The sequence below is a fragment of the Salmo trutta genome, chromosome 26 (assembly GCF_901001165.1).
Source record: "Salmo trutta chromosome 26, fSalTru1.1, whole genome shotgun sequence".
Taxonomy (NCBI): domain Eukaryota; kingdom Metazoa; phylum Chordata; class Actinopteri; order Salmoniformes; family Salmonidae; genus Salmo; species Salmo trutta.
The window spans coordinates 17,326,152-17,339,785 of record NC_042982.1 but is presented as its reverse complement, the minus strand read 5'-3'; the positions used below and the strand labels follow the sequence as shown (position 1 = coordinate 17,339,785).

At 39.2% G+C, this 13,634-nt stretch overlaps 1 protein-coding gene across 1 annotated transcript; it reads right to left on the bottom strand.

Annotated features, from left to right (window-relative positions):
• Positions 1–11,168: 11,168 nt before the first annotated feature.
• On the bottom strand, positions 11,169–12,297 carry LOC115163968 (olfactory receptor 2G6-like). Its single transcript, XM_029716144.1, has one exon. The coding sequence runs from the start codon at positions 12,171–12,173 to the stop codon at positions 11,238–11,240; it is 936 nt and encodes a 311-aa protein (XP_029572004.1). The 5' UTR covers positions 12,174–12,297; the 3' UTR covers positions 11,169–11,237.
• Between the last annotated feature and the right edge of the window lie 1,337 nt (positions 12,298–13,634).

Here is a 13,634-nt window from a genome sequence, read left to right as displayed (position 1 = left end):
AACAATTTAAGATTTTAGAATTCCAGTTCATATGAGAATCTTAATTTAAATACATTTATTTGGCCCTTATCTATGAATTTCGCATGACTGGGAATATGTATGCATCTGTTGGTCAAACACGTAAAAAAAAAAAATGGGCCTCAGGATCTTGTCACAGTATTTCTGTGCATTCAAATTGCCATCGATAAAATGCAATTGTGTTTATTGTCCGTAGCTTAAACCTGTACCATAAGCCCATCGCCACCATGGGGCATTCAGTTCACAACGTTGACAGCAGCAAAATTCTCACCCATGTGATGCTATACACGTGGTCTGCGGTTGTGAGGCCGGTTGGCCATACTGCCACATTTTCTGAAACAGGTTTTATGGTAGAGAAATGAACATCGCATTCTCTGGCAATAGCTCGGGTGGACATCCCTGCAGTTGGCATGCCAATTGCGCGCTCCCTTAACTTGAGACATTTTGGCATTGTGTCGCGAGAACTGCACATTAGAGGCCCTTTGTTGTCCCTGGCACGAGGTGCACCTGTGTAATTATCATGCTATTTAATCAGCTTCTTATATGCCACACTGGTCAGCTGGATGGATTCTTTTGGCAAAGGAGAAATGCTTACTAACAGGGATGTGAACAATACATTTTTGTTCACAATTTGAGACAAGCTTATGGAATGTTTCTCAGGTCTTTTATTGCAGCTTATAAAACATGGGACCAAAACACATTTTACACTGAACAAAAATATAAATGCACTTTCCCTGAACTGAGCACTGTTGGGACAGCAAAATTGTCCTTCAGTACAAACCTGTCACGGATACCCACCTGGGGCCATGCCTGGAGAGAACGAGACCATAGAAATAGTGACACCTGAAACTGGACTTGACAACGCCCATAGAAACACCTCCATGCCACTGAGGTAGTCGATTACCGGCCCATGACATGACCGGGCAGAGGAATGTGCCCTTCTCAAATTGAACAGTATTCTGCATTTCCTTGATCCTACATCAATAGCCCACGTGCTTGATGTCACTGTTTTAAACTGACTTCGCCAAATCACGTTATATCTACAGTAACTTTGATTGGACTGATCGTGTCATCATACTTTCATAATCTTAGCTAACAGTCACCATGTATCAAGTTAACAATCAACTGTTAAATCCTTTTTAATCCTTGTCATATGAAGAGAAATTATAGATAAAAGGTATCGGTGCTCATTGGCCATTGGACATAAACATTACACAACAGGTTTGGAAATCGCAAATTCAACAATGAGTGGTTTGGAAGGAATCAGTGGCTAACTGCAAGCATTGCAAAGCAATCACTAGCCTGCTATTCAGCGGAGTGGCTGTGTGGTCCCAAGAATGGAACTAAGGGTCTCTTTTCCAAGCTTAAAATGATAAACATTCAACATTGGCCATGCTGTCAATGAAGCATGATTTGTGCCGCGCTCAAAACAACTTAACTTGGAACTGCGAAATATGACTTCAGTGAGTTCAAGACAACTGGGAACTCGTAAACAAATCTCAGACTGGAAAATTCACGTTTTGAATGGTCATCCAACTTGGAAATGTAAATCCGTAACTCAGGCCTCTTTCTAGAGCTACGACCTGAAGAACAGTGACGTCATTATGATTTGACTTTGTTTTTTTTCCCGAGTTCGCATTTGTCTTGAAAGCACCAAAAATCCAGAGAACGCCAGAATATGAAGAAAGTTTGACAGAATTTGCCCACGAAGGACCGCCGCGCCACCTTCCTGTTCAAGTGAGCACAGCACAACAAGGTGAGTCCAAAAAGGTATTGTATGCTGCTGCATAAATGATGTACTATGCCAGGGAGATATGTATACTGTAGCTAAGAAAGTAATACTAAGTGTAAGTTGTGTAGTAAACTGTTATTAGTCCATGTGCCTCACCCTAATAATTTGGTCTATTTTCCCCTCTTAATTTCAGCCTGCTGTTGTCCCCTTATGCCATAGTTTGTACATCTCAATTGTCAGTAGAAACCACATTTGTTTAAGCAAATCAGCCATATCAGCTATGTTTTTTTAAAAGGCAGTAAATGAGGCTAAATTAACTGTTTCGCTGCCAGACAAGGCTCCGATGATAGCCAGGTGTGGTAATGGTGTTGGGTCTGCTGTTGGGACTCTGCTGTTGGGAAAGCTTCATGTAATGTAGGCCCACACAGTTGGTGGGCACAGTTTGTCACCTTTATACTGAAATTAATGTATTGTTAAGTGCTGTGTTTTGTAGTGGCTTTGCTGGCATGCATCCCACATTTGTTTGCCCACCAAGATTTACATGCTAAAATCACCACTGCTAATGTCTAACTCTAACCTTAAATTAAAACCAAAAAGCAAATGTTTGTTTTTAGTGAATTATCACAATATAGACAATTTTGACTTTGCAGCTTTGCAGCTAAGTGGAAAGTGCTCAGTTCTGCCTCCAGGACAAGACTCAGACAATGAATGTCAACCTGTGACTAAAGCTGTGTTCGAATACCCATACTAACATATTGTATACTACATACAGTTGAAGTTGGAAGTTTACATACACCATAGCCAAATACATTTAAACTCAGTTTCACAATTCCTGACATTTAATCCTAGTAAAAATTCCCTGTCTTAAGTCAGTTAGGATCACCACTTTATTTTAAGAATGTGAAATGTCAGAATAGTAGAGAATTATTTATTTCAGCTTTTATTTCTTTCATCACATTCCCAGTGGGACAGAAGTTTACATACTCAATTAGTATTTGGTAGCATTGCCTTTAAATTGTTTAACTTGGGTCAAACGTTTTGGGTAGCCTTCCACAAGCTTCCCACAATAAGTTGGGTGAATTTTGGCCCATTCCTCCTGACAGAGCTGGTGTAACTGAGTCAGGTTTGTAGTCCTCCTTGCTCGCACAAGCTTTTTCAATTCCGCCCACAAATTTTATATAGGATTGAGGTAATTTATGTCCACTCCAATACCTTGACTTTGTTGTCCACAACTTTGGAAGTATGCTTGGGGTCATTGTACATTTGGAAGATGCATTTGCGACCAAGCTTTAACTTCCTGACTGATGTCTTGAGATGTTGTTTCAAAAATATCCACATAACTTTGCTTCCTCATGATGCCATCTATTTTGTGAAGTGCACCAGTCCCTCCTGCAGCAAAGCCCCCCCACAACATGATGCTGCCACCCCCGTGCTTCACGGTTGGGATGGTGTTCTTCGCTTGCAATCCTCCCCCTTTTTCCTCCAAACATAACGATGGTCATTATGACCAAACAGTTCTATTTTTGTTTCATCAGACTATTTACATTTTAGTAATTTAGCAGACGCTCCTATCCAGAGCGACTTACAGTAGTGAATGCACACATTTTTTCTCCGTACTGGTCCCCCGTGGGAATCGAACCCACAACCCTGGTGTTGCAAACACCATGCTCTACCAACTGAGCTACACGGGACCACCGGAGGACATTTCTCCAAAATGTATGATCTTTGTCCCCATGTGCAGTCACAAACCGTAGTCTGGCTTTTTTATGGTGGTTTTCGGAGCTTTGGCTTCTTCCTTGCTGAGTGGCCTTTCAGGTTATGGCGATATAGCACTCGTTTTACTGTGGATATCAATACTTTCGTACCTGTTTCCTCCATGATCTTCACAAAGTTCTTTGCTGTTGTTCTGTGATTGATTTGCACTTTTCGCACCAAAGTACGTTCATCTCTAGGAGACAGAACGCGTCTCCTTCCTGAGCGGTATGACGGCTGCGTGGTCCCATGGTGTTTATACTTGCGTACTATTGTTTGTACAGATGAACGTGGTACCTTCAGGCGTTTGGAAATTGCTCCCAAGGAGGAACCAAACTTGTGGGGGTCCACAATTCTTTTTCTGAGGTCTTGGCTGATTTCTTTTGATTTTCCCATGATATCAAGCAAAGATGCACTGACTTTGAAGATAGGCCTTGAAATATATCCACAGGTACACCTCCAATTGACTCAAACTATGTCAATTAGCCGATCAGAAGCTTCTAAAGCCATGACATCATTTCCTGGAATTTTCCAAGCTGTTTAAAGGCACAGTCAATTTAGTGTATATAAACTTCTGACACACTGGAATTGTGATACAGTGAATTATAAGTGAAATAATCTGTCTGTAAACAATTGTTGGAAAAATTACTTGTGTCATGCACAAAGTAGATGTCCTAACCGACTTGCCAAAACTATAGTTTGTTAAAAGAAATTTGTGGAGTGGTTGAAAAACGAGTTAATGATTCCAACCTAAACTTCCGACTTCAATTGTATACTCTATACTATTAGTTCATTTTAGTATACTGTTAACTAATGGTATTCTTTCAACTCTTCGCCTGTCTACCAGAAGTTGATGCTGTTGCTATGCAACCTGTTGCTAGATAGTTAGCATAACAAAGTACTAGTTGGACATTTTACGACTTCAGGTGTGTTTTTAAATTCAATCTGGAGTGCCAGAGTGTGCTCGTAAATTCAGAGCTTTGTCAGATTGTACGTGTGCACACTGAGCATTCTGACATTGGCTAGCTTGCTAGCTACTCCCAGACACACATGAGACCACTCTGATCATTTTACTCACCCAAGCAGAGCTGGTTAGGCAGTTTTCATGTTATCCAGAGGGTTGGTGACTGTAACTGTGCTGCTGGCAACAATTTAACTATGCTTTTTTGCTGATGTTTTCTGACACCGGCCGTATTCAACGGGTGTTGAGTGCTCGTAAATTCATTATTCTGCACTCTGGTACGCTCAGACGAGTGTGCTCTGAAATCTGAGTAGAGAGCCAGTGTCACGGGTGTCGTAGGGATTAGACCAAAACGCAGCGGGAACGTGTAAACTCATCTTCTTATTTTATTAAAGAAGGAAAACAAAAGAAACACGTATACAAAAACGACACTAAACAGTCCCGTCAGGTGCACGAACACAAAACAGGAAATAACTACCCACAAATCCCATAGAAAAAACACCCCTCTTAAATAGGACCTTCAATTAGAAGCAACGAGAGCAGCTGCTTCCAATTGAAGGTCAACCCAATAAACACCACATAGAAATAGACATGCTAGAACTAACATAGAAATAGACTAACAAAGAATATAGCCCAACAAACCCCGAAACACTCTAAACAAACACCCCCTGCCACGCCCTGACCAAACTATATTAACAAACAACCTCTTTTACTGGTCAGGACGTGACAGCCAGAGCAAATTTACGAAAGCACCCGAATGTCCATTTTGAACGCACAATAACTATACCATTTAGCTAAGCTAAGAATGATGGGAATAATCAAGTCAATAACCGTTGGGTAGTTTGTTAGATAGCCTATAGTTAAAATACTGGCAAGTTTGATGTATAAATAGCCAACGAATGTTACATACAGGTATGTACTGCTGTAATAATATGCTATGTGGTTTGCAGGGGTGAAAATCTGATATCAACTTTGGAGGGGACAATTACATGAAATTTTCTCAAGAGCAATTCCTGAGGGGGACACCAAAAGTAGTGCTGTAACACATAGCCTACATTGTAATATGGTAAATGTATATTGAGGAACCAAAGAAATAAGGTGTTTGCCGTACTCCTAACTACCGGTACTCAAAACTACACAACTAATCACAACAGCAATACCATTGCCTTTAACAAATCTTAGTTCAGTCACCAGTTTAAGTTGAGAGTGGGGGTATCCATGGCATTTTCCAATTATGTTCTTATTTTACAAGTCAAAATTTCTTTCATAATGTTGCCAAATAAAGACTCAACAAACTTACCTGAGACTCCCTGTCTCTGCCAGTCTGGGCCTGCATATCTGTCCCCAACTCTGCTGTCTGTGTGCCATCTGTTGCCTGCTCTGCCCAATGACATCATTGTGAAACATTTCCATTAGAATTTCATTTCTTTCTTATGAACATTTGATCAACTAGTCTTTGAGATATTAGGCTACTAGGGTTCTTACTTTGCGTTTTGGTGTACTGAAAAATACTCTGATGTCCGTCTTATTTTTCTGCCATTTTTCTACCTGGCTGGCTGGCTGGCTGGCTGGCTACACACACACACACACACACACACACACACACACACAGTGTGTAGGTTATTTACAGTAGGAGATGGGCTTCTATCATCTTATCTTTTATCATTCTATTTGGGCTTCGATCTAAAAGGTAGCTAGCAAATGTGAAACGGATTAAAATGACAAGAGTTGACAGCTGTATGAGTTCACCATTTACACAACATATGCTGCAACCTTTTGTAATTTTAATAGTTTGCTTCATATTGGCTGGCTTCCAACAATAGCTGAATTTGCAAAGCTAGTGAGCACCAATTCCGTTTCAGTGGTGTTTGCTATAATCTTTGCTACCCGGGTTAAATAAAATAAATAAATAAAAGTTCCCTTGCGACAATTTAGCTTTTGCAATGAGACCATTAAATATATTTAAGACAATGGTAGAAGAGAGTGTAGTTCTGTTCAGTTTGGACTTCAGTTTATCGCTAACCTTATCACAGGGACTTTGAAGCACTAACTTACATCATCTGATCTTGGAATAAATTGACGATAGCAAAGATTCCATCTTTGACGAGGCCACATAAATGGAATAGGTACTAGCTAGCTTAATAGTTAATATTTGCGCGCTAGCTCTGCATATTCAGCTAGTGTGTGTGCGCGATTGACTGGATTAACCTCACGTCAGTTACGTTCGTTGAGTGCTTTTCAGACAGTAGATACGACCCCTCTGTTAGCTTGCCAACTAAGAAACTGGCAGTGGATCAAACCATTGAGGCAAAGGGTGGGGGGGTCGCAATCTTTTGAAACTTAAAAACGCGCTATTAAGTGTCTATAATCAGCACAATTGCTTTCATTGCGTATTATTAATATTATTTAAATTACATAGTTATGTTTCAGTGATATATTGGGGGGGACAAATCATATTTTTCCCAGGATGGGGGGGTCGTGTCCCCCCCGTCCCCCCCGGGATTTCCGCCCCTGGTGGTTCGTAAGGACAGTGTAACTAACAAACTGTCAGCCAACAGAATGTGTAAGGTAACTTATTTGACAAGTCATAACTTAATTACATTGCTGAACATTTTCTTAACATTTGTCATAAATTGTTAAAGCAATGATTTTGTATCCGCTCTCGTTGTACGTCGGCTCCATATTTTCCGCCATTTTCTTCAAATCTGAAAATGAGGTGAAGCCACACCCATTTCCTGAAGAATTGCATTATAGGCCCTAAAGTACGGAAATAGTGTCCTCTGTGTGAATACTTCATATTTTGGTGAATTTATTACAACATCTGGGAACTTTAGGCATACTAACTATATCCATACTATGACCAATAAGCACACTATATACTCAATTCAAATCACAAATAGTACGGTTAGTATGAGTATTCGAACACAGCTTATAACTGTGTTACTGTTTTGGATGTACAGACACTTCCCACTTGCAAAGACACACACAAGAAACATCCACCACAAAGCACGACTCCAATACACACATCTCTTTGGCTGTTAACTAACCTGCTATTTGACATTTACAAATAACCTTGTGGTTGAACGTATTTTCTCAAAGCTGCACTGCCCCCCACAAAGTTACACTTTCAAACTTGGTGAACTTTTATTGCAGGTGAGCATTTTACATATAGAATGAAGTCTTTGTCGGAGGATCTATCCATTCACGGATAGATACAGATGAATTACTACAAAATATGTAACTTTAACAAGAAACTCAATGCAGAGAACTGGCAAACCTTTTTATTTTACTTGCACTTGTATGTGCTACTCTATTGTTGCAAAACAGACATAGCTACCCCTGGCACTGAAATAAAATAGTTAAAATCTCATTTGAGGTGTCTGTTATTGAATTTTGCACTTCCGTTGAACCTGATACTGCAACAATGTATAGTAGGCTATACATAGTAGGCTATTTTCCATCCTGTTATGCTAGTAGAAAGAAAATCATAACACTACCACTGCATCAGAGAGGGAAGGGCAAACAAACCTGCAATCAATGGTTGGCTAGTCAATATGTCAATCCAACTCAAGATGCAAGGTTTGTCCAATGACAAGTGTAAATCATTTGATTTACTGCCTGAAGCTTTACATAGCCTACTTTGTGCCATTTCTAAAACAATCATTCATACCACCATAAGACTGTAAAAATACATACTTTCGAATTGTCAGTATATAATATACGTTAAACTTGGATTTATAAAAATGTAGTGATTAAATTAAAAAGAATTTCAGAATGTGATATTTCTGTTCGGCATTTATTGTATCTTGTTTATGCACACTATATCACTCTAAATGTGTAGCCTACATTCAACCATACTTTCTAGTTACATGCATATTATTCTTATTGTCACGTCCTGACCAGTATAATGGGTTATTTGTTATTGTAGTTTGGTCAGGGCGTGGCAGGGGTGTGTTTGTTTTGCGTTGTCGGGGTTTTTGGGTATTGTTCTATGTTTTGTATTTCTATGGTTTTTCTATGTTGTGTATTTCTTTGTGTTGGCCTGGTATGGTTCTCAATCAGGAACAGCTGTACATCGTTGTTGCTGATTGGGAGTCATACTTAGGTAGCCCTTTTTTCACCTGTCTTTTGTGGGAAGTTGTTTTTGCACTGCTAGGGTTAGCCTGCAATACTGTTTAGCTGTCATTTGTTTTTGTTTTTTTCGTTTTCTTGTTTTTTTGTGTAAATGTTCTAATAAAAGTATTATGAGCATTCACGTACCCGCTGCATTTTGGTCCCATCCTTACGACGGCCGTGACACTTATTGCATCAATGAAATAATGAATTTTATTCAAAGTGGTCGTGAATATCCACTTATTTTGAGATACACTGAGGAGGCCTGGTTATTAGCACATAGATGCATTATCACAACTTAATAACCTAAAAAAAACTTTACTTTTGGATTTGTGTATGAAATGGAACCAGCGGCCAAAGGATTGAACACTGATATTCGGATGTTTTTTGACAGTGCAATGTGAGTTTTTATTACAGTCATTATAGCAATGTAACGTTATTGATCTGTCAGTTTTCCTATATAATTCCCTACTTTTCACACTGACACGGTATAAACAGCTCTACAGGCTTCACTGTCATGGTGCACAGTCAGTTCACAACACTATGCTCATCATGTCTTAGCAGGGTCAGACAGTGAGGGAAGGCCAGTCATTAGACCGCAGGTACATTTTGCAGTCTATAATAATCAGTGAATATATACATTTACATTTACATCATTTAGCAGACGCTCTTATCCAGAGCGACTTACAGTAGTGAATGCATACATTATATTTCCTTTTTGAACTGGCCCCCCGTGGGAATCGAACCCACAACCCTGGCGTTGCATACACCATGCTGGCATTGCAAACACCATGCTCTACCAACTGAGTCACAGGCAAGACTGTACAAAGTTCCATCTTGAGTGGATGGATAGGCTACAGTCTGAGATCTGGTAATAATGGTATTTTCAATTATTGAACCATTGACTCTATTCTTGGATAATATAATGTATAAATGTACACCAAGGCAAGTCTTTGTCATGCCTCATCTGAGCTGGCTACATTCTGGCAAAGACTATGTTCTTTTGTCTCACTTTCCCTGTTTTTGTTTGCTTGGAAATGTTGATACTGGAGGCTGTTAAAATAAGAAACTGTGTAACCATAGCATGTATAGCAGCTAAGAAATGCATTGCCATTAATTGGAAGGTTGGTCATCCTCCCACAATGTCACAATGGATGGCAGAAATGTCAAATAATGCATCACTAGATTTGATTTATTACTAGATTAAGGGTATACTGTACAGATTTGATAAGGTACCTTATGGAATACTGTATGACAGATGGGGTCTGTAATGAAAACCTTTTTTTTTGTCAAGCAGTCACAAATCTGTATCAATTCCCCATTACAAATATCACCAGTAGTGGCCTACATTTACGGTTAATTCACAGAATTTCTCATCTGCAATGCTTACTTGGTTAGGGTAATTTACTGTTTTCAAGGTCGGAGTGGATATATGTTTTGCAGAACTCACAACCTATGCTATACTTGTGAGAAACAAGTTTGTGTATGTCTGATAGTATTTCTGATTGTCTTTACTCACCACCACTAATGAGCTGTGGAGCTTCTCAAAGTAATTTTTCTACACCTCAAACAGCAAGTAAACAGTCTGTTTTTAGAATCCGTTAAGAATGACAATAGTATTTGAACAATATTTCCACCTCTCTCTCTTTTGATAACCACTCGGCAAGAAAGGGACAAATGTAATACTCTGATCCAGTGGAAACGTCATAAAATAACTGACCCAGTTGATAGTTGATACAGTGTTTCAAGACAGTTGCAGACAGGCCATGCATAGCCAATGTGATTTATAGGATATTTTATGCCTGCAGGATGCATTGTTTTGTAGGCTTTATGCAGGCTTTTTTTACATAGTTGGCAGTGGCACTAAAAGTTACTTTTAGATCTGTATAATTTTAATTTAGATTACCATTGTAGAATGTAGATTAACCACAGACAATGTTTTTGAGATACAAAGACTTATAAATGAAATGAAACTGTTCCACGAATATGTGCCTATTGAAAATCATAACTGGCACGCAGGTTGGTAGAAATGGTAAGATAAAAAGGGACATTGGATGTGTCTATAAATGGAAAAATCTTTTTTTAAATTTTGACAAATTGATTGGTCGAAAGAAAAGACTACTCTTGCTCGACCAAGATTTTTGTTGTGTACAGCACTAGTAGAAATGCATGAAATGAGCATTAGATGCCCCAGAAAATGTATGGAGAACCCCCCCCCCCCACTCTTCTAAAACCAGAGTTGCGCCGCCTACGAAAGGTTAAAAAAAATATGGCTTCATTTTACATAACAGTTTTGGCAGATTTTACCATTATTTGTGTAGACATCTGATATGAGGAAGTCTCCCTGTTGTGTAAGATCATGTAACTAATGTTTCATATCCATGATTGTAGAATGTAGATTAACCACAGACAATGATTTTGAGATACAAAGACTATTATAAATTAAATTAAACTGTTCCATGAATATGTCCCTATGAAAATCATAACTGGCACGCAGTTGGGTAGAAATGGTAAGATAAATAGGCACATAGAATGTGTCTATATATGGAAAAATTTTACAAATCGATTGGTTGAAAGAAAAGACTACTCTTGGTTGACCACGGTGCATTTTATCCATGCTTCTGATATCAGGAAGTCTCCCTGTTGTCTAGCATCATGTAACTAACATCTCATATCAATGATTTTACGTGCACTACACTTTCTAAAAACTGCTCTTCGAATCTGCTGGAGGTTAAGTCCATAAATGACAGGGTTAAAGACAGGTGGTATAACAAGGAATTGTATGGCCATTGCATTACGCATATTTAGTGTAGTATTTACATTATTCCAACCTTGCAAATTGTCAAACAGGGTCACTGTGATGAAAATAAATATTGTTATTAAATGTGGCACACAGGTCTGTGTGAACTTAATCCTTCCCTTAGCTGACTTTACACAAGTCCTTACAATCTGACTGTAAGAAAATACAATGAATAGTATCTGTAAAACATGAACCACTAATACAAATTTGTTCAAATTCTGATTGATTGTAATGGGTAAACATGCATGTTTCACTATAGACGGAATGTCACAGAAGATCTTGTCAATGCGAGATCCACACAAAGGAAGTCTGACGGTTAAACTAACTGCTAAGAGTGCTATAAATAAAGGATAACACCAAGAAAATAAGAGTAACTTTCTAACAGTTAAAGATGTCACAATGGTATAGTATAGTAGTGGTCTGCATATTGCCACATACCTGTCGTAAGACATCACTGTTAGAGTAGAAAGTTCACACATGACAGATGTGTATATTACATAGGCTTGAGTGAAACATCCATCATAAGATATCACCTGAACATCTGACTGAAGGTCCAGTAAGAACTTGGGATAGAAACCAGCAGTTCCATACAATCCATTGACACATAAACTACACAGAAAGATATACATGGGCTCATGGAGACCTTTCTCCTGAATGATTGTTATGATCATAGTTATATTCACAGTGATGATGAGAAGGTATGTGATAAGAGACAAGATAAAATAGACCGATTTGTTGTTAAATGTCTCTTGTAAGCCAAAGAGATAAAAGAACTTGACTTGGGTTGAGTTCTCCATAGCTTTTGTTAATTTTCTTCCTCTGGTCAATGCAAAAAATCTTAGTCCTTACAAGGCTTGAGTGTGTATGGATGTGAATGAATTCAAGTGTGAATAATTTGATTCTGTGTAAGCTCAGAAAGCTGTGTCCATGAAATGTCTTCTTGCTTGAGAGAGGGATACTGCTTCAATAACTTGTCCTGGTAGCCTCTAAATATATTGTAGTGTATGATCACATGGGATTGTAGTTTCAGTGTCAACATGTAACCACTCCATAGAGATGGATCTATATTGAGTTTATGACAAGCAGCTAATTGGTTGAAATTTACTCTATGTATTAACCCAGCAAACAAGGGATGTCCTAAGGACTTTCGGCAACGTTCCCATTAGGTCCATTTTAAGCAGCGTTTACCAAACTCTGTCCTGGGGACCCCAAGGGGTGCACAAGCATTTTCCTGCCCTAGCACTACATAGCTGATTCAAATAATCAAGGCTTGATGATTAGTTCATTATTTGAATCAGCTGTGTAGTGCTAGGGCAAAAACCAAAACGTGCACCCCTTGGGGTCACCAAGTCAACGTTTGGGAAATGCTGCTTTAAGGGTTTCAGCGAGACGTTATCCCACTGATGTTCTGAGAACATTGTAGGAACATTAAAACATGACGTTAACCTCGGGACCATAATAGTGCGTTCAGTACAGATCCCAGTTTGGTCGCAGTATAACGTTATGATAAGGTATACCGAACAAAAATGTAAACGTAACATGCTTCAATTTAAAAAAAATTACAGTTACAGTTCATATAATGAAATGAGTCAATTGAAATAAATGAATTAGGGCCTAATCTATGGATTTCACATGACTGGGAATACAGATATGCATCTGTTGGTCACAGATACAGTACCTTAAAAATAGGGAGGGGTGTGGATCAGAAAACCAGTCAGTATTTGGTGTGACTTCCATTTGCCTCCTCCAGCACGTCACATCTCCTTCGCATAGAGTTGATCAGGCTGTTGATTGTGGAATGTGGAACATTTTCCCACTCTTCTTCAATGACTGTGCAAAGTTGCTGGATATTGGCGCGAAGTGGAACACGCTGTCGTACCCGTTGATCCAGATTATCCCGAACATGCCTGTTGAGTATGCAGACCATGGGAGAACTTGGACATTTTCAGCTTCCAGAAACGGTGTACAAATCCTTGAAACATGGGGCTGTGCATTATTATGCTCAAACGTGGTGATGGCGGCAGATGAATGGCCCGACAATGGACATCAGGATCTCGTTACAGCATCTCTGTGCATTCAAATTGCCAATGTGTTCGTTGTCCAGAGTTTATGACTGCCCATACCATAACCCCACCACCACTACCGTGTTCACAACGTTGACATCAGCAAACCGCTCTTCCACACGATGCCATACACGTGGTCTGCAGATGTGAGGTCGGTTGGACCTACGCTACCATTCAAAAGTTTGGGGTCACTTA

Bases quoted from the DNA above. Each gene is read 5' to 3' on its own strand.
- LOC115163968 (XM_029716144.1), bottom strand. From the start codon at position 12,173: ATGGAGAACTCAACCCAAGTCAAGTTCTTTTATCTCTTTGGCTTACAA.